Genomic DNA, 19,852 nt, shown 5'->3' with positions numbered 1-19,852 from the left:
TCATAATCGTACTTGTTTATTATTTTAAAACAATTTAATCATTCCTCTGACTTCCACGCGCACCCATTTCGAACCTAGAAATGAGTCCGCGCGAACGTTTACTAGGAAACAGGTCAAACCTGCAGAATGCGCACATGAAAAACCGAAATTTAGGTATAATTCCGCTGGCCGAATATTCGGCGGCCGGATGCCGGATATTCGGCCGATGGTATCCGGTATCCGGCCAAACAACTATCCGTTGCATCTGTAGTACCTACTAGAACATCCACGCGCAACTTCTTTACCAACGGCCGAGTTAAATTGTACTTACCTTACGAAAGCGACTGCCATCTGACCTTCCAACCCAGAGGGGCTACCGCCAAAACCGAAATTCGCAAATTGCGGGGATCTTTCTCTTTTACTCCAATGAAGGCGTAATTAGAGTGACAGAGAAAATTGCCCGCTATTTGCGAACTTCGATTTTCGCGGTTATAGCCCAGAGGAGAAACTAGGCCTTACTGGGATTAGTCCGGTTTCCCCACGATGTTTTCCTTCACGGAAAAACGACTGGCAAATATCAAATGATATTTCGTACATAAGTTCCGAAAAACTCATCTCATTGGTACGAGCCGGGATTTGAACCCGTGACCTCCGGATTGAAAGTCGCACGCTCTTACCGCTAGGCCACCAGCGCTTCCTACCTATACCTATGGCAAGACTAACACAGGGCTTAGACAGGGCATTATCGTGTGCCTATAGTTATTCTAATTCTTGGACTTTAACTCTCAAATTCGAAACACGATTTTTAGGGTTCCGTACCCAAAGGGTAAAACGGGACCCTATTACTAAGACTTCGCTGTCCGTCCGTCCGTCTGTCTGTCACCAGGCTGTATCTCACGAACCGTGATAGCTAGACAGTTGAAATTTTCACAGATGATGTATTTCTGTTGCCGCTATAACAACAAATACTAAAAACAGAATAAAATAAAGATTTAAGTGGGGCTCCCATACAGCAAACGTGATTTTTGACCAAAGTTAAGCAACGTCGGGCGTGGTCAATACTTGGATGGGTGACCGTTTTCTTTTTGCATTTTTTTTGTTTTTTTTTTGCTTTAAGGTACGGAACCCTTTGTGCGCGAGTCCGACTCGCACTTGCCCGGTTTTCTTAGAGACACCGTTTATTTTATTGAATGTCAGCTGACGTCACACGGGAACCATTTACTTAGTAATGTTAACCTGAAACCACAATATTTCCTTCCTCGTGCTATTTGCAGCCATAAATTAAATAGCTCTACCGATTGTACAGTCAACGGTAAAAATATGGGTGTACAAATAATTTCAAAAATATGTCCCATAACTCATAAGGGGTCATCCATTAATTACATCACACGTTTAGGGGGAGGGAGGGGGTCAAGAAAATGTAACATATTGTGACATGGGGGAGGGGGGAGACACAAACTTTGTGACGTCACATTAACTTCATCAGTAACCGAAAATTTATTTAAATTATTTTATTCGCTGTACATTTAAATAACAAGTTTTTAAAACGATAATCGTTTTTATTCGATTAATTTTCTTTCCTAAGCAGTTTTGGGTTATAAAATTACTAATATTTATATCGTCAAAAATATTTTGATAAAATATTAATAATACGTAGGTACTTACTTAATTCGATTTGGCGATTTCGTAGAAAAAATGTGACGTCACACTAGGGGGGAGGGGTTTGCCAAATGTGACCAAGTGTGACAAGGAGGGGGGGAGGGGTCAACAAACCTAGAAATTCGTGTGACGTAATTAATGGATGACCCCTAAGTCAGTGAATTAAGAACTATGGGACATATTTTTGAGTAAGTTGTCTAAACCCATATTTTTACCGTTGACTGTACTCGCGATTCGCCGTAGGATTGTGTCATCATCTGACATCGGATTTCAAGGGGCAAAATTAAATGACTAGGGTGTTCCTATATCGATAAACTATGCATATACGATATCGATACTTTTCCTATTCAGCGGGCGCAGCACGGTTCTATTTTTATCGACTATCACTATGCGCGTCCCTTTCGCACTTACATAATTGTTAGAACGTGACAGTTATGGTGACAAGGGATAAAAACGCCACCGTGCTACGCCGCCAGGGTCATTTTGGGCTCCGAAATCACAAAATCTTTTTTGGCCGTTTCATACATTTTGGTCGAGTGGATGTCGACGTTGTCTATGAGAAGGTCAAATTTTTTTTTGGATTTAGGGGTTGGTTCCATAGAAAAAGTTGTTCAGTATGACCTACCTAATCACCTCGCACAATATGGCTCCGGTCCAAAAATAACCCTGTATACTAGTTATCGCTCTAAGTTTATTTTGAAGGTGCTGTTTAGTTACTGTTTCCGAGCTGACGCGAGCGAGCGAATGCAAACCAGGGTGCTTAGCCAACGTGCCAATATTAATTAACGCTCCGTTACTTAGCGTAGTCATCTCTCTCTATCCCTCCTTCCCTACTTCCATATTAGTGCGACAAAGACAGTTGCGTTTCGTTCGCTACGGAGCGTTAAAGGCATGTTGGCAACGCAGCCCTTACGTTTCCCACACAATACATACCGATTAATAGTGGCAGTGCCCATCAAATCATAATTCACAGGATAGTTTATCCTCTGTCTCGCTCTAAAGCATTACACGAGAGCATTACTGAAGTACAATTTTCATTCAGTCGAGGCATCGAATTGTGACTGAGCCCGTAATGTCCGACCGCGAGTTACTTCCAACGTGTTATTAAGTCATATTTACTGGTGACACCATATTCTTTACAGTTTCAGGACAGACCTGAAAAAATGTGACGTGGTTTCTTTGGGGTCATCCATTAATTACGTCACACGAATTTCTAGGTTTTTTGACCCCTCCCGCCCCCTTGTCACACTTGGTCACATTTGGCAAACCCCTCCCCCCCTAGTGTGACGTCACATTTTTTCTACGAAATCGCCATATCGAATTAAGTAAGTACCTAAGTATTATTAATATTTTGTCAAAATATTTTTGACACAGGATAGTTTATCCTGTGTCTCGCTCTAAAGCCTTACACGAGAGCATTACTGAAGTACAATTTTCATTCAGTCGAGGCATCGAATTGTGACTGAGCCCGTAATGTCCGACCGCGAGTTACTTACTTCCAACGTGTTATTAAGTCATATTTACTGGTGACACCATATTCTTTACAGTTTCAGGACAGACCTGAAAAAATGTGACGTGGTTTCTTTGCCAGCTTTTTCGATTTATCATATATTACCTATATTTACACAAAACTCTTGCTATAAATAAATATCAACATTTTATCAATTATCAATGTTTTAAAAGTCATTGTTGTATGTCACGAAGTGTTCAATTGAATTTCCTAATATAATTAAATCAAACTTAACTACCACTGCCACTCACACTAGTTTGACAAAAACAGAGTTCAATATAACTGTTTTTTGCAGGTTTCTAGGATTCTTTAATAGAAAATTAGCATATTCATTAATCGCTTTTTGCTCGCATATTTACTTTGCGGGTCGCGGCCTTCTAGCCTGGCAGCATACAGGTCATTACTTGCTGTATCGTCAAGGTCAAATAAATCTTTCTGCGTTCTCAGTTCTAATATCTTACAAAAGTTGCTGTAGATATTTGCAAGTAATCATTCTAACGAATTGTAAAGTTCAGTGGTGTATTAAAAAGTCTTTAACTGTTCTGTTGTCTCCGTCACATTCTCACAATTAGCTACACTCGTATAATATCACTCCAATACTCCAATGTAACATATTGTCTGTGCTGCAGTTTTTTTAATATTCTAAAAAGTCCCAAAAACTGACGTTCTCGATAGTCCCTACGTGTAGTCACATTTGCTAATCACGCCCACATTGTACAATGTCAGTTTTCTTGACTTATTATCCACATGGAATTGGTGGTGGGAGGTGTTTGTGAATGAATCTACACTATGTGGTCTTTAAAAGACCACATACAACATAATTAAATATTGCCCGCTCCGCAGGCTTTTACAAAGCCGTCTACAGTCTTTAAAAATACTGTCGCTTCCTATGTGTGGTCACCGCAACCGCCTAGTGTGTATTTAAAGTATATTTTTGCATTTTTTTCTAAGAAACTGTCCGGTCCATCGGTCCTTAGGCGTGGTAACAGTGCCATTGCGATTCGATCGCGCCGTATTGTCCAAGCCACCAGTTTTGCTAATAGGTTTACATCTACAGTTTTTTACAAAAACTGTCCCTGCAAACACTCATTACACGTGGCCACGCGAAACAATTATACAAAGTTTCAAATATTGTCCTCAATCGTGGTCACCGTCTCATCACGGTTACCACGAATGATATCATTCGATCGTGCCGCATTGTCCGCGCCGCCGTTTTTCGCGATGTTCGTAACGCAGTGACATATTATAAATGTAGTGTTATGATGTGATGTTCGAAACTTGGGTCGCTCTAGGGACGACCTACTTTGTGTATTTAGTGTTCAGTGGCCGATATGTGGATTTGACAGATGATGATGGTAATATGTTGTGTTATGTTATGTGTATTAAAAAATAGCCAGTTGCTAAGAGCAAACCAGTCCTAATCTTATAGCGTGGCATGAAGAGCTTATGTCAATATGGAGCATTCCATGAAATTGTCTACCGTTGTCCCGTACAAACGCGAAGTTTCTGAAGATTTAAAGGTATAAGAGTTTCCTTTTCTATGACAAATGGTCAAAAATATGCACAGAAAAATAATCGCATGCTTTAAATGCCGAGAAAAAAGTCGCAACATAGCAAATAAAATGCGTTTGTACGGGACAGCCCGTGGAATGCTCCATATATACTTCTATAAAAATGGCGCATACTTGGATTTTCTATTTCCTCGCGTAAGGGCCACCCCACACTAGCGTTTCTAAAACGTCGCCGTCTAGTCAACTCTATGGCTGCTGCTTGACGCAAAGTTGGTGCAACTGCGCAGCGACGCTGTTTTCCATAGCGCTGTCTAGACGCCGACGCTCAAAAGACGCTAGTGTGGGGTATCTCTAAAACCTCTAGGCTACTATCACAAACTTAGGGCCAGTTGCACAAATCGTAAAACGACGGACTGATCACCGTCACTCAGTAGAGAATTATAAACTTTTAATAAAATTTAGCGAATGTTTTAATAAACTAAAACTCATACATATTTTGTTCAGAATTAATTGTTTATTTCTGAATAATAATAGGTACCTATATAATAGTAATGGTTATTTGTGATAATTGTGATATCAAGTTTTCCTTATTATTCAAAAACCATATACTATCAAAAAGTCATAGAAATAGAACATGAAATACTCGTATGTTTGTCAAAAATGATGATATAGTTGCACCAAACAAAGTCTGCAGCAGATTTGATAGCCCACGCAGTGTAAGTCATGTAAGTGTTATGTATACGTCATAATTTCATAGAAGTTTGACGTTTAAAATGACACTTGTACTGCGTGGGCTATCAAAATCGCTGCAGATTTTTTACGGTCTGACTATATATAATAACCCCGTATATTATGTATATAAGTAGGTACGAACAGCGTAATGACAGCTGACATTGAACTATTGTGTTTATAACTGGTTATTATTTATCCATTGGGGCTCTTCTACACTTAGCTCTTTCCCTTTCACCTTTTGTAAACCTTTACCTATATTTTACCAGTGGGGCGACACTCCTCGTTTCGGGTATTCTCGGCTCCGTTCGGCTCAGCATTACTCCGAGCAATTATTAGGCTTTGCGTGCACGACCACGGATAAGATAATGACTTGAATTTTGATAACCCTAAATAGCCGGAAGGGATAGTGCCATACATTAGAAAGGGAGGGAGGAAGGGAGGTCTGTGGCCATGAGTAAGCCCATTCATAATAAAAAAAAAAGGGACAGCATGATTCGTTCCTGAATCGCTGTCAAACTTCGGTTTGACAGAAATTTATGACATTAATGATGACATTGCCACACTTTGTCATTGCGAATGTCATGACAGTTAGCCTGGGCTGTGTACAAGTTATAATTTTAATGTGTATTCTAATTTTTTTTTTCGGTGACATTGATGTTATTATTGTTCTCGTAACCTGCGGTTTACCTTATCTTCCTTTTGTTTACAAGCAAGGCTGAAGTGGCATTTGACATATGTGGCATTATCTAGAAAAGGGACCTTATTGTCGATGGCGCTTACGCCGCACAGCGTCCCTCGGCATTGTATTTATATCGGAGCATCGTTAGTAATGGCGTAAGCGCCATCGACAATAAGGTCCCTTTTCATAGATAACGTCACATATACGTTAGCGACTGCGTTAATTGGTTCGCACCAATACATCAGAGAGCGCTGGTGGCCTAGCGGTAAGAGCGTGCGACTTGCAATCCGGAGGTCGCGGGTTCAAACCCCGGCTCGTACCAATGAGTTTTTCGGAACTTATGTAGGTACGAAATATAATTTGATATTTACCAGTCGCTTTTCGGTGAAGGAAAACATCGTGAGGAAACCTGCATACATCTGCGAAGAAATTCAAAGGTGTATGTGAAGTCCCCAATCCGCATTGGGCTAGCGTGGGGACTATAGCCCAAGCCCTCTCGCGCTCGAGAGGAGGCCTGTGCCCAGCAGTGGGACCTATATAGGATGAGATGATGATGATGAATACATCAATGCGAGCGAGATGGAATGTGATCGAGTTCATGCACTTGCTAGTATACGTCAAATGTCAACTCACGGTAACCGTGCTGCAGTTTACCTTATGTTCATTTGTTACAAGGTTTAAGGACAATTGTTGTCATTATCCCATAAAACCCCGTTAAGAGTAAAGTGGACCACCGCCTCTCCATACAAACCTAGTCCTCATTTTCCTCTCTGGATATTAATAGGCAAAACATAGATTTATAACAATTATAACCCATAGATCGAGTGTCCGCTCATCCCCCATGAAACGATTTCAACACATAGACCTAGTATTAAGTACATAGATGAGCTATACGCGTGCCTCCGTGAGGGACAAAACATACGCAAAGCGACAATATTAAAAACACGTTTTAACATTCCTGATAACATACCAAAAACAATCTACGTAATTCGGTCAATCATAATCAATAAAGCATACTAAATTTTTGGCGGGGAACAAACAAAAAGTGAGACTGTGACAAGGACAAGCAATAATACCGCTGTCTCTGCTACTCCTACTGAAATTTCCATAAGTGCATCTCGTTCGGTCGTTTGGCCCCTCCCCCGTGTCATCTCTATATTATTGTATAGTGTGTAGCTTCCAAATAGAGCTCGACGGCTAATCCTATTGTCTATTGTTAAGTAAAACCGCTCGTGCCACGTGCCACAACCACCTGCATAAAAAATACGTACTGCGGTTACTGAGTGCCGGCGAGTCGAATGCAACAGAACCAGTCTAAAATGTGTTATCGATATACGTAACAAAGGCGCGTTATCGGAGAGCGCACCTACACTGGTTTTTTGAGCGTTGGACTAGCCCGCGCCCAGGTGCCAAATAGAATAAAGAAGACCCTTTTTTGCAGGTAAGTAGCACATGCGGTTTTACTTAACAATAGATAATAGGATTAGCCGCCGGGCTCTATTTGAAATCTACACACTATACCTCTATGTTTCAACAGCGACGTTACGTCGCACTCGTGTCATCGACTCATCGTATTCGAACGGCCCTCGCAGTACTCATAGTCGAATCGGTATGTGTATACTTACTTTACACATTACCCGTAAAGGCATGTTCATGTTTTACCAAAGTACCTTAAGTTAAGGTTACTGTGAATCTTCTGTAATTATTGCAATTAGCACAAGGAAGATCAACCTCGCTGGTTGCGTGAGAAGTTGCCATTGCAGTTTTGATACTAATATATTTCAAGATTTGCAAGGTTTTGACTTCGCCTGCATCGCGCTTGCATAGTGTAGTGTAGACTTCCCGTCTCTTTCTAATAATTAAGTTCAGATGGCGTAATAAGTTGGTGCAACAGCACAGCGACGCCATTTTCCTTAGCGTTGACTAGACGCCGACGCTCAAAAGACGCTAGTGTGGGGTGCCCTTATGCTTAAGGCCAGCCCCTCACTAGCGTCACCCGAGCGCCAGCGCCTAGTCAACTCTATGGCTGCTGCTTGACGCAACGTTCGCGCAACTGCGCAGTGACGCCATTTTTCATAACGCTGACTAGTTAGTTAGACGCTGACGCTCAAAAGACGCCAGTGTGGTCGGCTCTTATAGGTGTGTTGATCGGTGAGATTTTATGTATACCTTTTTATAGTACTGTTATCGTGAATATCGTGAAGGCGATTGTCCTTTAAACAGATATCGTGATATATAATCAATGACGTTTTCACGATCAGTGTAAGCTTCAATAATTATGAATGGTTATCATTATTCTTTACGAGTGAATGAAAGGAGAGCTATCCTGAACACAATTGTAAATAAATAGACGCAAAAATATGATTGGACGCTTAATATGACACGACCACTTCTTTAAAAACTATCCCGGATAGGACGCAAGCGGGGTAGAGGAAAACCCAGACGCATCTTTTTAGAAAAAGTAGGGGTCGTGTCGTATCAAAAAGTCAAAGAGCTGGCGCAAGATAGGGAAAGCTGGAAGATACTCCACCAACAAGAGAGTAACTCTTAAGTTAATGATTAACATTATTCATATCATATATTTTGAAATACCTAGTCTCTCGTTCGTCATTTTGAATCGTCTATATTTTCATTCTATCTAACACTTGCCCCGAGCAAAATAACCAATGTTTCTCTTACCCCACGTGATCTTATAGAGAAAATTGTTATAACAAATGTATGTAGGTATGAATTCTTCTTCATACATTTTTAACAGAAGACTCTTCTCTAAAAGTACCTATAATAGAACTGAAACTAAAACTTTGCACTTTGGTCGCAGATTAAGATTTACCTTGCGTAATTGTGCGCTATTCTATGCCAACACTTACGTATCATGTGTCGTTTAAAAATGTCACCTTTATGAGATTACTTCCAGTCAACGATAGAGGCTAGAATGACATGATAGACAAGAGATAGGTATTATAAAACTTATAGTTATAACCATAGCCACTAATAAAGGAAATAAAAACTAACTCAATTTGATTCGTAACAACCCACTCTTCAATTAACATGTGACTATCATCTAAAATTGTGACTTAAACAAGGTCGTTCGAGACTTTGTCATTTAGTAAGATGACCAATATCACAGAATAAATAATAGTACTAGGTACAGAAGACTCACTCTCTAACAAAACGCGTCTGTTACGATCAGGACAGATATGGCCGCTAGGTGGCGACAGCGCCACGCGCAGCTTATGGCTAGCCACCAAAATTGGTGTGGAACGGATGTACTTTTAGCTACCTGTAGCAAAGCGACGAAATCGCGGAGTGAGCCACGCCTGCCAATATTATAACTCCGGTCAAAGTCGGTTCTACGGTCAAAGTTTTATTAAAATGTCAAATAATTAGCGATAGAGCATAATTTAATTTTAAGTAATTAATAAACATGTTCATAATGATCATTTGGTCAAGCACTTGTTTATGCCAGGAATATGTGTAGTCTACCTGTAAGGATATGATAAATTATGATCGTATCTTTTAAGGTCTGGTTTCGACACAACAGAAACTAGATTTGTTTATAATATTATTATTACCGACAATCAGCAGCAGAAGTTGCTAAGCGGGCGAGGTGGTCATAATTACCTTAACGCGCTCTTTAGCTCTTAACAATAAAGTCGCGTCAAGATAATTTTGAATACCTCGCCCGCTTAGCAACTATTGCTGCTGACTGTACACAATCGGTTAAAAATATTTTGTGAATGCTTGCTTCATTTTGCAACCCTCAAATATATGTTACCTAATGATAGGCACTACTTTAGGATATTAGTGCCCTAGTTGTAATATAAGTTACAGTTTAAGTTATTGTCAGTAATTACCGTCACAAAAAAGTCGACATACATGGAAAATATACTACGCGTAAGAATTGTTCAACGTCTTCATCGTCTTCATCGTCTTTTGCACTTCCTTCTGTATAATTCTATTTTAGTAGATTCTAATCTCCACTGCACGAAGGTCTAAAAGAGATCGCTCTGTAGACCGCTTGAATTTCATACCTTTAGTGACGGAAACGATTGACCAGACTAGTAAGTTGTAATCACCAATGCCACCATCAAAACAACCCATACTAGTTACCTAGACCGGGCTCTCTTCCAGAAGGCAGTCGCTGGAAGGACTGGCTGCTGGCCTCGCTAATGCTCGGAGCTGTCGCCGGCGGCTGGGCGGCGCTGCGGGCTGGTCGCGCCAGTCGGCACCAGGTCCAGAGGATGCTGAGAGACATGGAGCAGCTGAGGAGGGCTGAGCTCGCGCTGGATGATATGCAGAAGGAACTTGAGAAGGCGCGGTTAGAACAGGTTGGGACAAGTTGTTAAATAGTGCGGAGTGGTGGTGAGTTAGAGGAGCCAGTCGGCACCAGGTCCAGAGGATGCTGAGAGACATGGAGCAGCTGAGGAGGGCTGAGCTCGCGCTGGATGATATGCAGAAGGAACTTGAGAAGGCGCGGTTAGAACAGGTTAGCACAAGTTGTTAAATAGTGCGGAGTGGTGGTGAGTTAGACGAGCCAGTCGGCACCAGGTCCAGAGGATGCTGAGAGACATGGAGCAGCTGAGGAGGGCCGAGTTGGCGCTGGATGATATGCAGAAAGAACTTGAGAAGGCGCGGTTAGAACAGGTCAGGACAAGTTGTTAAATAGTGCGGAGTGGTGGTGAGTTAGACGAGCCAGTCGGCACGAGGTCCAGAGGATGCTGAGAGACATGGAGCAGCTGAGGAGGGCTGAGCTCGCGCTGGATGATACGCAGAAGGAACTTGAGAAGGCGCGGTTAGAACAGGTTAGGACAACTTGTTAAATAGTGCGGAGTGGTGGTGAGTTAGACGAGCTAGTCGGCGCCAGGTCCAGAGGATGCTGAGGGATATAAAGCAACTGAGGAAGGCCGAGTTGACGCTGGATGACATGCAGAAGGACCTTGAGAAGGCGCGGTTAGAACTAGTTACGATACGTACGGCTAGGCTACGTACGAAATTTATGAGAATCTCACATGGCGACCCTGACATGAAATGTTTACTACATTCCTTGATAGAGTTGGTCACGTACTGTCTGATTGCTAATTCATATCGATCCTTGAAATGACATAGTTGACAATGCTGACATTGGCTGTAAGTATTCTCAGAATATAAAAGTTGCGAAACTCCCGCAGCTTTTGTGATTCTCCTCATGTTTCTTTATGTGTCAATGCCAATGTGTTTGTGTTATGTGCCGCGCCAGCTAGCGGATGCCCTAACGGCTCGGCCACGGCATTGATCGACATGCGATGGTGGCAGCGATAACTATAGGTTGGAGCGAGACACAGCGATCAGACCTTTCGTTCCCACCTATGGTTGTCTCCTCATGTTTCTTTATGTGGCACTTCTTTATACTAAGCTATCTATTTAGCCAAGAGTTATACAATTGATATCAAGTAATTTGTTTTCAGGAAAGCGCCACCACAGAGAAGAGAAACCTAGAAAAGAAACTAAGGGAGGCCGGCGACACGCCGCTACTCAACTCCGCCTCCTCAGATCTTGAGGTCACGCAGCTGAAAGCCGAGATTGAGGTGAGCCTTCGACACAACTCTATTACAAGAGTTACTTCGACAAAGTTAAGGATGACTCACGTTAGAACGGCCTGGGCCCGGGCATATGCTTCCGACACTCCGTTTTCTTTCTATAACGGTCAATCGGTGGTACGGGCATGTGATGCGGAGGGATGATAGTTATGTGACGAATTAATGTGGAGGGAAGTACGAGGAAAAGGTGGGTGGACTGTGTGAGAGATGATATGAAACGAACGCAAGTAAATAATGAAATGACGGGCGACAGAGAGGTGTGGAAGAGAAAGACATGCTGCGACGAACCTAAGTAAATGGGACAAGGGCAAGAGAATGATGAAGACGAACGGTCGATCAACTTTTAATATGATACTCAGTTGGAATCTTACTACGATCCTTTATATTTCACAGATGTTAAGAGCAGAATTGAGGCGAGCGGAAGGCGAACTCGAGGACCGGTGCTGGGCGCCGCCCTCGGGATTACAGCAGTGGCTCCAACTCACACACGAAGTGGAAAACAGGTCGTACCTGCGTAAGAAACAACAGGCCGACCTACAACTACAGCAGGCCAGAGAAGCGGTGAGTGTCCAAGGTGTTCACAAATTATTGGGTTGAGTATGCACAGAGGCCTGCCCAAGATGGCAATCCTTTATAGTAAACTCCAATTGAAATTTAAATAATGCACGGAAGTAGTCACTTGACTCTTCGTAGCATCTGTCATCCCGATTCATTTTTCGTCTTGTCTAGGCCTCCTGGGTCCCGTTTCTCAAAAGCTTGTAACTTGTAATACAAGCGGGTGTCACTTTTTGACAGCTTTTGTTAGAAAGGGACTTCCACTTGTATTACAAATTATAAGCTTTTGAGATTAATCGACAAATTATAATCGGGCCCCTGGTGTAGTGGGTAATTGAATTCTCTCTTGGTCTTTTCTAGGCAAGCGTGCTTAATTGTAGATGCACCGATCACTCGAAATCACACGTAGTAGGTGGTCCAACGCAGGCCGTTTATTTTGATAATGAATCATTTCGACTTATTTGAGAAAGTAGCTGTGAACTGTGGTACTTCAATGTGATGTATTGATTCTGAGCTGGATGTGGATACGGCTCTCTAGAGACGCACACTTAATGGAATTCGCAGTACACTGTATCTTAGGATCAACGTATCTTATTGTTAGGATCAACGAGAAGACATTGAACTGTTTATATATTTGCTTGTGTTTTCAGTGCGAGAAACTCCGCAAGAAGCGCTCGAGTCTGGTCGGAGCATTCGTGTCGACTCACGGCAAATCCATAGATGATGTAGACCGTTCCATCGTGGAGGCGCGCACCGCGCTCAACGAAGTTACTCAGGAACTATCGGTATGTTCAACAAACGTGTTATTAGAAACTACAAAGAGTGTTCTATCTTGGCGAGACCTTATTTAAGGGCTGCGGTACAAATTGAAAACAAAAGTCACTCAGGAACTATATATATATATATATATATATATATAACCTGTCATAGACTCCCCTTCAGCGCTATCCTAGTTGTACCTCATATAAGCTCTTGGCAATGTAGTTCAGAGTAGGGCTACTGGAAATACAAATCGAAATAAGGCCTGGTGCGTACCAAGCTAATTGTCCAGTTTTCTCACCAGGTTTTCATTTACTGAAAAGCGACTGGTATAAATTATATTTCAGCTAGCAAAGGATCGTTAATTTACTACCGCTACCTATCTACCGCTATTTAGACTGGTCATATTTTTCATCAAAACGATTTCGACTGGCAAAGCATATTACTTTTTGGCAACCGGGTTTTTTAACCTAATTAGACCCCGCTGAATCCGAATTTGCCGGTTGCTCGATCGAAATCTTGACCGGAAGTGAGATATTTGACATTAAAGGTCCCTTTTTTTAGTTTTTCGTAAATAACTCTTAAACGGAGGCGCATAGCAAAAAATTTTCTATTACATAAGTAATCTGCATAAAATTGCCTACAAGAAAGATTCAGTACAATTTTTCGCTAGGTTCAATATTCAAAGAGATATTAACGCGGGAAATTTAATTATAATCACTTCGAAGGTCCCTTTTTTTAGTTTTTCGTAAATAACTCATAAACGGCGGCCAATATCAAAAAATTTTGTTAAACGATAATAATCTACACAATTTTTTTAACAAAACAGATTCAGTACACTTTTCGCAGGGATCAATATTTAAAAAGATAATAAAAAGGGAAAGTTCTAGTATAATGAATTCTAAGTTTCCTTGTTTTTATTTATTCGTTAATAATTTGAAAAGTATGACTCATAGCAAAAAAAATCTTATACTTAAATAATAAACATAAAATTTCCTACAAGGAACATGTAGAACACTTTTCGCTAGGATCAATATTTAAAAAGACAAAGCAGCGGGTAAGTTAATTATACATAATTTTAAGGCCCTTTTTAGTTATTTGTAAATAACTCGTAAACGGTGTCCCATAGCAAAATAGGTTTTTAAAAATAAATTATCTACATAAAATTTCCTCCAAAAAACATTTGAACACTTTTCTCTAGGATCAATATTTAAAGCGATTTTAATGGAAGAAAGTTAATTACAATCAGTTCACAGGTCACTTGTTATTAGTTTTTCGTAAATAACTCGTAAACGGTGGTCCTTTGCAAAATAATATTCTACATAAATATTAAACATAAAATTGTCCACAAAAAAGGTTCTGTACACTTTTTCACTACGATCAATATTTAAAGAGGTATTAAAGGGGGTAAGTTCAATAATCAATAATAATTAATTTCCAAATCCCTATTTTCAGGTTTTCGTAAATGACTCGTAAACGGATAAATGGGGGAGGGGGGGATGGTCATTGTTTGGCTATGGGGGGGGGCTTTATCTCCGAAACTACTGAGTTTACCTATAGATGACAGGAAAACCTATTAGAAATATGCAGTCAAGCGCGAGTCGCACATTACTTAGTTTTTGAACCGACCCCTACGGGTTTTTTAATGGCAATTCACTCGCGTTTCACATATAAAAAATACGTTGTTGAAATTTGGGTAATGTACGGAACCCTTGCAACGCGAGTCCGACTCGCGCTTGGCCGGTTTTTTTCCTTCTGAGGTACGGAACCAAAGAATATAATACTCACTAGGAGAAGAACGATAACTCCATACAAAAAAATGTCCCCTTCAAAAGTTCGTTTATACTACTAGCGCTCGGTAGGATACCATTGTAATTAGAATTGACAACCCGTTTAGCCTAGCGCCCCTAGCGGGTATTGGCAGTAATCCAGTTCAGGAAGCTAATGGTCCTGGGTTCGAATCCCGGAGAGGGAATTTCTTTTTGTATTATTTTATTTTTTGTTGGGGTCAGGTTTTTAAGAGCCCATCAACGTGCACGCTAGCGCCACTGCTGAATACATTAAACTAATTTTTATGTTACTGGATTCGTCAACCTACCCGTTCAAAACTAAAGCGGCCGTTTTTGTTTTGAGCTCATAGACTGACGAATCCAGCAACATAAAAACTAGTTTGATGTATTCAAAAGGTACTTAAATACACAATACAATCAGTAGCGGCCACTTTTTTAAATACCTGTAAAATTTAAATTTAACTTAAATAATCACGATTATTTATTTTAGCAGTGGTGCTAGTGTGCACGTTGTTGGGCTCTTAAATTAGCATATCACAAATAAATAAAGAAATACGTTATAAGATAATGATTAGGTACTATATTTAAAAATTCGTCAAATATAAAAGGTTACAAAAAGTTTCGTATTATTAAGATATAAATATTTTCATTCCTATTAGGATTAGTGTATATATGTTAGGAGCAATACATATGAATACATACATTGATATGGCAAATGGTTACAAGTTGTTACTACATCTATCCGGTTATCGGACATTTCTGCTCCACAGTTCCACGCAGCGTTCTTGGTCACCGGAAAACTAGTCTGTATATGCAGCAGATACGTGCCCTTTGAGCTTTTTCCAAGAAATCATATGACGGGCCAGGATTATATTATTATTTCGCGCTCAAGCCATGGTTCACTTTCTAAAACAAAATAGTCACAAATTAAACAATATAATCTAACTTCCTAATTACTAACGTCGCTAATTCCTAAGGTCTAAATTTACCAGCTTACTCGTAAACAATGAGAGGTTTTACATCTATGATGAATTTAGATTATAATTTCGGACGCGATATAGCGTCCGCGGGACTTACGGGGATAGTAAGATTAAATTATTATATTTGAATTTGGTAATTAGTACGCTCATTTTTATTTAAAGATTGATATATTTCTTACCTTGAAATTATCGCTGTTTCTGGTTTAGTACAACGGTTTCCACACACACATTAGGGCTTTTCATAATTCGGATAAGAATTGTTGATGAAGTCGCCATTGCCGGATACATAATACAGCAAGGAAGGAAGAGCGACAACGGTTTAAATTTAACTAAGTCTGTGCGAAGACGCATTTAGATATGTTGCTCGTACATATGAATAGTTTTTATTTTTAAATTAATAGGTAAATAAATATATTTCAAGTGAATAAATCGTTTTATATGAAAATTTATATTTTTGGCGTTAAATGACTTAAATGACAGCATTGACATTACAGACTTTTGTCTTGTCTATGTTCTTACCGGCCAGACTCAAATCAAGGCCTATCAAAGAGGCCTATTGACAAAGATTTTTTTTTAAATTTTATCAAGGAGGGTAGAGGCACGTCTACCCTTCATAGATTTTATGAACATAGACAAAGACAAACTGAAATAGATAATAATTTACATATTTCAAAAAATAAATAATAATTTACATATGACTTTGACTACTTCATAAAATACAAATCAAAATATATTTGATAAAATAATTGGATTTGTTCCTAGAAATCGTATAGACAAAGCCAGTTCTAGCAATGTTGCTGCAGTAAAATATTTTTATGGTAATTACTGGCAATACAGCTCTAGAAACGGAGCACACATGTACAATTATGAAGGGTCACGTCATTCCAAGGAAGTCAATAGGCCTTGTACGGAACCCTAAGAACTAAAAAGAAGTGACATGTGAATTGATCATAATGAACTTTCTTTCTTTAATATCGTTTCAAATATTTATCCCAGAGAAAAGTGTTCATTATGTTTTCATAGAAAATTATATGCCGATTTTTTATTTACAACAACATTAAGGACTTTGCTATGAGCCTTATTTTACGAGTCATTTACGAAAACCTAAAAATGTGGACCTGAAAATTGATTATAATTAACTTACACCCTTTAATACCTCTTTAAATATTGAACGTAGCGAAAAAGTGTACAGAACCTTTTCTGTGGACAATTTTATGTTTAATATTTATGTAGAATATTATTTTGCAAAGGACCACCGTTTACGAGTTATTTACGAAAAACTAATAACAAGTGACCTGTGAACTGATTGTAATTAACTTTCTTCCATTAATATCGCTTTAAATATTGATCCTAGAGAAAAGTGTTCAAATGTTTTTTGGAGGAAATTTTATGTAGATAATTTATTCTTAAAAATCTATTTTGTTATGGGACACCGTTCACGAGTTATTTACAAATAACTAAAAAGGGACTTTAAAATTATTTATAATTAACTTACCCGCTGCTTTGTCTTTTTAAATATTGATCCTAGCGAAAAGTGTTCTACATGTCTCTTGTAGGAAATTTTATGTTTATTATTTAAGTATAAGATTTTTTTTGCTATGAGTCATACTTTTCAAATTATTAACGAATAAATAAAAACAAGGAAACTTAGAATTCATTATACTAGAACTTTCCCTCTTTATTATCTTTTTAAAACTTGATCCCTACGAAAAGTGTACTGAATCTGTTTTGTTAAAAATTTTGTGTAGATTATTATCGTTTAACAACATTTTTTGATATTGGCCGCCGTTTATGAGTTATTTACGAAAAACTAAAAAACCTACCTACCTACCTTCCTACCCACCTTCCTTCCTTCCTACCTTCGAAGTGATTATAATTAAATTTCCCGCGTTAATATCTCTTTGAATATTGATCCTAACGAAATATTGTACTGAATCTTTCTTGTAGGCAATTCTATGCAGATTACTTATGTAATAGAACATTTTTTGCTATGCGCCTCCGTTTAAGAGTTATTTACGAAATACTAAAAAAAGGTACCTTTAATGTCAAATATCTCACTTCCGGTCAAGATTTCGATCGAGCAACTGGCAAATTCGGATTCAGCGGGGTCTAATTAGGATAAAAAACTCGGTTGCCAAAAAGTAATATGATTTGCCAGTCGAATCAAGAAGGAGAGCGATTTTGAATTTTTATGTCTAGTCTAATTCATATTTGTTGTAAATTTTTTAGATATATATTCACTCCCTTAACACGTTGATAAAGCCATACAATTTGACGACCGGTCTGGCCTAGTGGGTAGTGACCCTGTCTGCGAAGACGATGGTCCTGGGTTCGAATCCCAGTAAGGGCATTTATTTGTGTGATGAACACTAATACTTGTTCTTGGAAGCGCTGGTGGCCTAGCGGTAAGAGCGTGCGACTTGCAATCTGGAGGTCGCGGGTTCAAACCCCGGCTCGTACCAATGAGTTTTTCGGAACTTATGTACGAAATATCATTTGATATTTGCCAGTCGCTTTTCGGTGAAGGAAAACATCGTGAGGAAACCGGACTAATCCCAATAAGGCCTAGTTTACCCTCTGGGTTGGAAGGTCAGATGGCAGTCGCTTTCGTAAAACTAGTGCCTACGTCAAATCATGGGATTAGTTGTCAAGCGGACCCCAGGCTCTCCCATGAGCCGTGGCAGAATGCCGGGATAACGCGAGGAAGAAGAAGATGAACACTAATACTTGTTCCTGAGTCATGGGTGTTTTCTATGTATATAAGTATGTATTTATCTATATAAGTATGTATATCGTCGCCTAGCACCCATAGTACAAGCTTTGCTTAGTTTGGGGCTAGGTTGATCTGTGTAAGATGTCCCCAATATTTATTTATTTATTTAATTTTGTTCGCGCCGCAAGATGGTGGCCATAGCGTATTGGCTTATGGCATTAGTTTTGGCCACTAGAGAAGGGATTTACCTATTAGACATTCGTTGGCCATCTCGGTATGTTCGCCATTTTTGGCTTGGCAATCAACGTGCTAAGAAATATCTTGATACTAGTTAGTTCTAATTGTAAACATTTATTTGCAGGAGAGGATGCACAGATGGAAGCAGATCGAGCGGCTGTGCGGGTTCAACATAATCAATAACAACGGCATACAGTTCCTAGAGGGCATGCTGTATAGGAACACCAACGGTCGTCCTGGCGCTAGAGGTCAGTCAGATATATCACAATATAATTGAAAACGAGCTGTTACTATAAATAACGTCGGCCTAAATCGCGAACCTCGTAACTCCTCCGGGGGAGTTACGGGGTTTGCGACTATAAGTATTGCTGTCCAAGGTAGTAATTACTAATTTCCTTGAAATGGAGTTACGAGGTTTGCGATTTAGGCAGACGAAGCGAAGGTGGTGGCACTGGTTCTCGACGCGGTCCCAGTACATGTCATCTTGAAACTTAAGTCATTGTCAATAGAGGTGACAGCAGGGTGTCATCTACTGGGCATTAGTATGTCGAGCACTAGTACCACCACCTTATACAAATACAACCATACGTTTTGAGTCCTTTGGCAGCACTCGTGGTAACTGCTAAACGGGTATATAAATTATTTTAAAATTTTGTCCAAGGGTGGTATTCTACCTGTCCAATTTCTTAGTCCAATGTCATTGTGTCTCACTCTTTCATTGAACAAAATGTGAGACGCAAATACACATTGAACCAAGAAATTGGACAGGTGAAATACCAGCTTTTACCGTTCCGTTACTGTATTTTTCAAAGACTTAGATGATGAGTTTTTAAAGATTTAGATGATTTAGAGAATTTATATAATGGTAACTGAATATGAAAAATGGATGGAAATTTTGGGACGCTTTTTGTCCCTTTATCGAAAGAGCTTATATGAGTTTGTGATAAAATAAAATATGTAGGTAATTTTTTAAAGTGGTGTCCAAAATTTTTTCTAAAAATTACCCATATAACTGAATGCATGGTACGAAAAATATATGGAAATTTTGGTACACTTTTTGTCCCTTTATCGAAAGACCTTAATATGAGTTTGGCTTGAGATAAAATAAAATAAGTAATTTTTTAAAGTGGTTATTGTAGAATATGGGAAACTTACGGGAATAACATTGAAAA

The 19,852-nt window shown here is 39.5% G+C and overlaps 1 protein-coding gene across 2 annotated transcripts in view; it reads left to right on the top strand.

The window, feature by feature from the left end:
- LOC134670906 (stromal interaction molecule homolog) overlaps window positions 1-19,852 on the top strand; it is a 71,287-nt gene that overhangs the window by 36,401 nt on the left and 15,034 nt on the right. Inside the window, exons 6-10 of one of the 2 annotated variants that reach the window (XM_063528727.1) lie at window positions 10,202-10,398; window positions 11,515-11,634; window positions 12,040-12,207; window positions 12,852-12,986; window positions 18,805-18,928. In XM_063528727.1, coding sequence (XP_063384797.1) covers window positions 10,202-10,398; window positions 11,515-11,634; window positions 12,040-12,207; window positions 12,852-12,986; window positions 18,805-18,928 — 744 coding nt within the window. The remainder of the gene's footprint in view (window positions 1-10,201; window positions 10,399-11,514; window positions 11,635-12,039; window positions 12,208-12,851; window positions 12,987-18,804; window positions 18,929-19,852) is intronic. The other variant, XM_063528726.1, reaches the window with a different exon arrangement.

Source organism: Cydia fagiglandana, chromosome 14 (genome assembly GCF_963556715.1).
Source record: "Cydia fagiglandana chromosome 14, ilCydFagi1.1, whole genome shotgun sequence".
In the NCBI taxonomy this organism is placed as follows: domain Eukaryota; kingdom Metazoa; phylum Arthropoda; class Insecta; order Lepidoptera; family Tortricidae; genus Cydia; species Cydia fagiglandana.
This window is presented reverse-complemented; position numbering and strand designations above follow the sequence as displayed.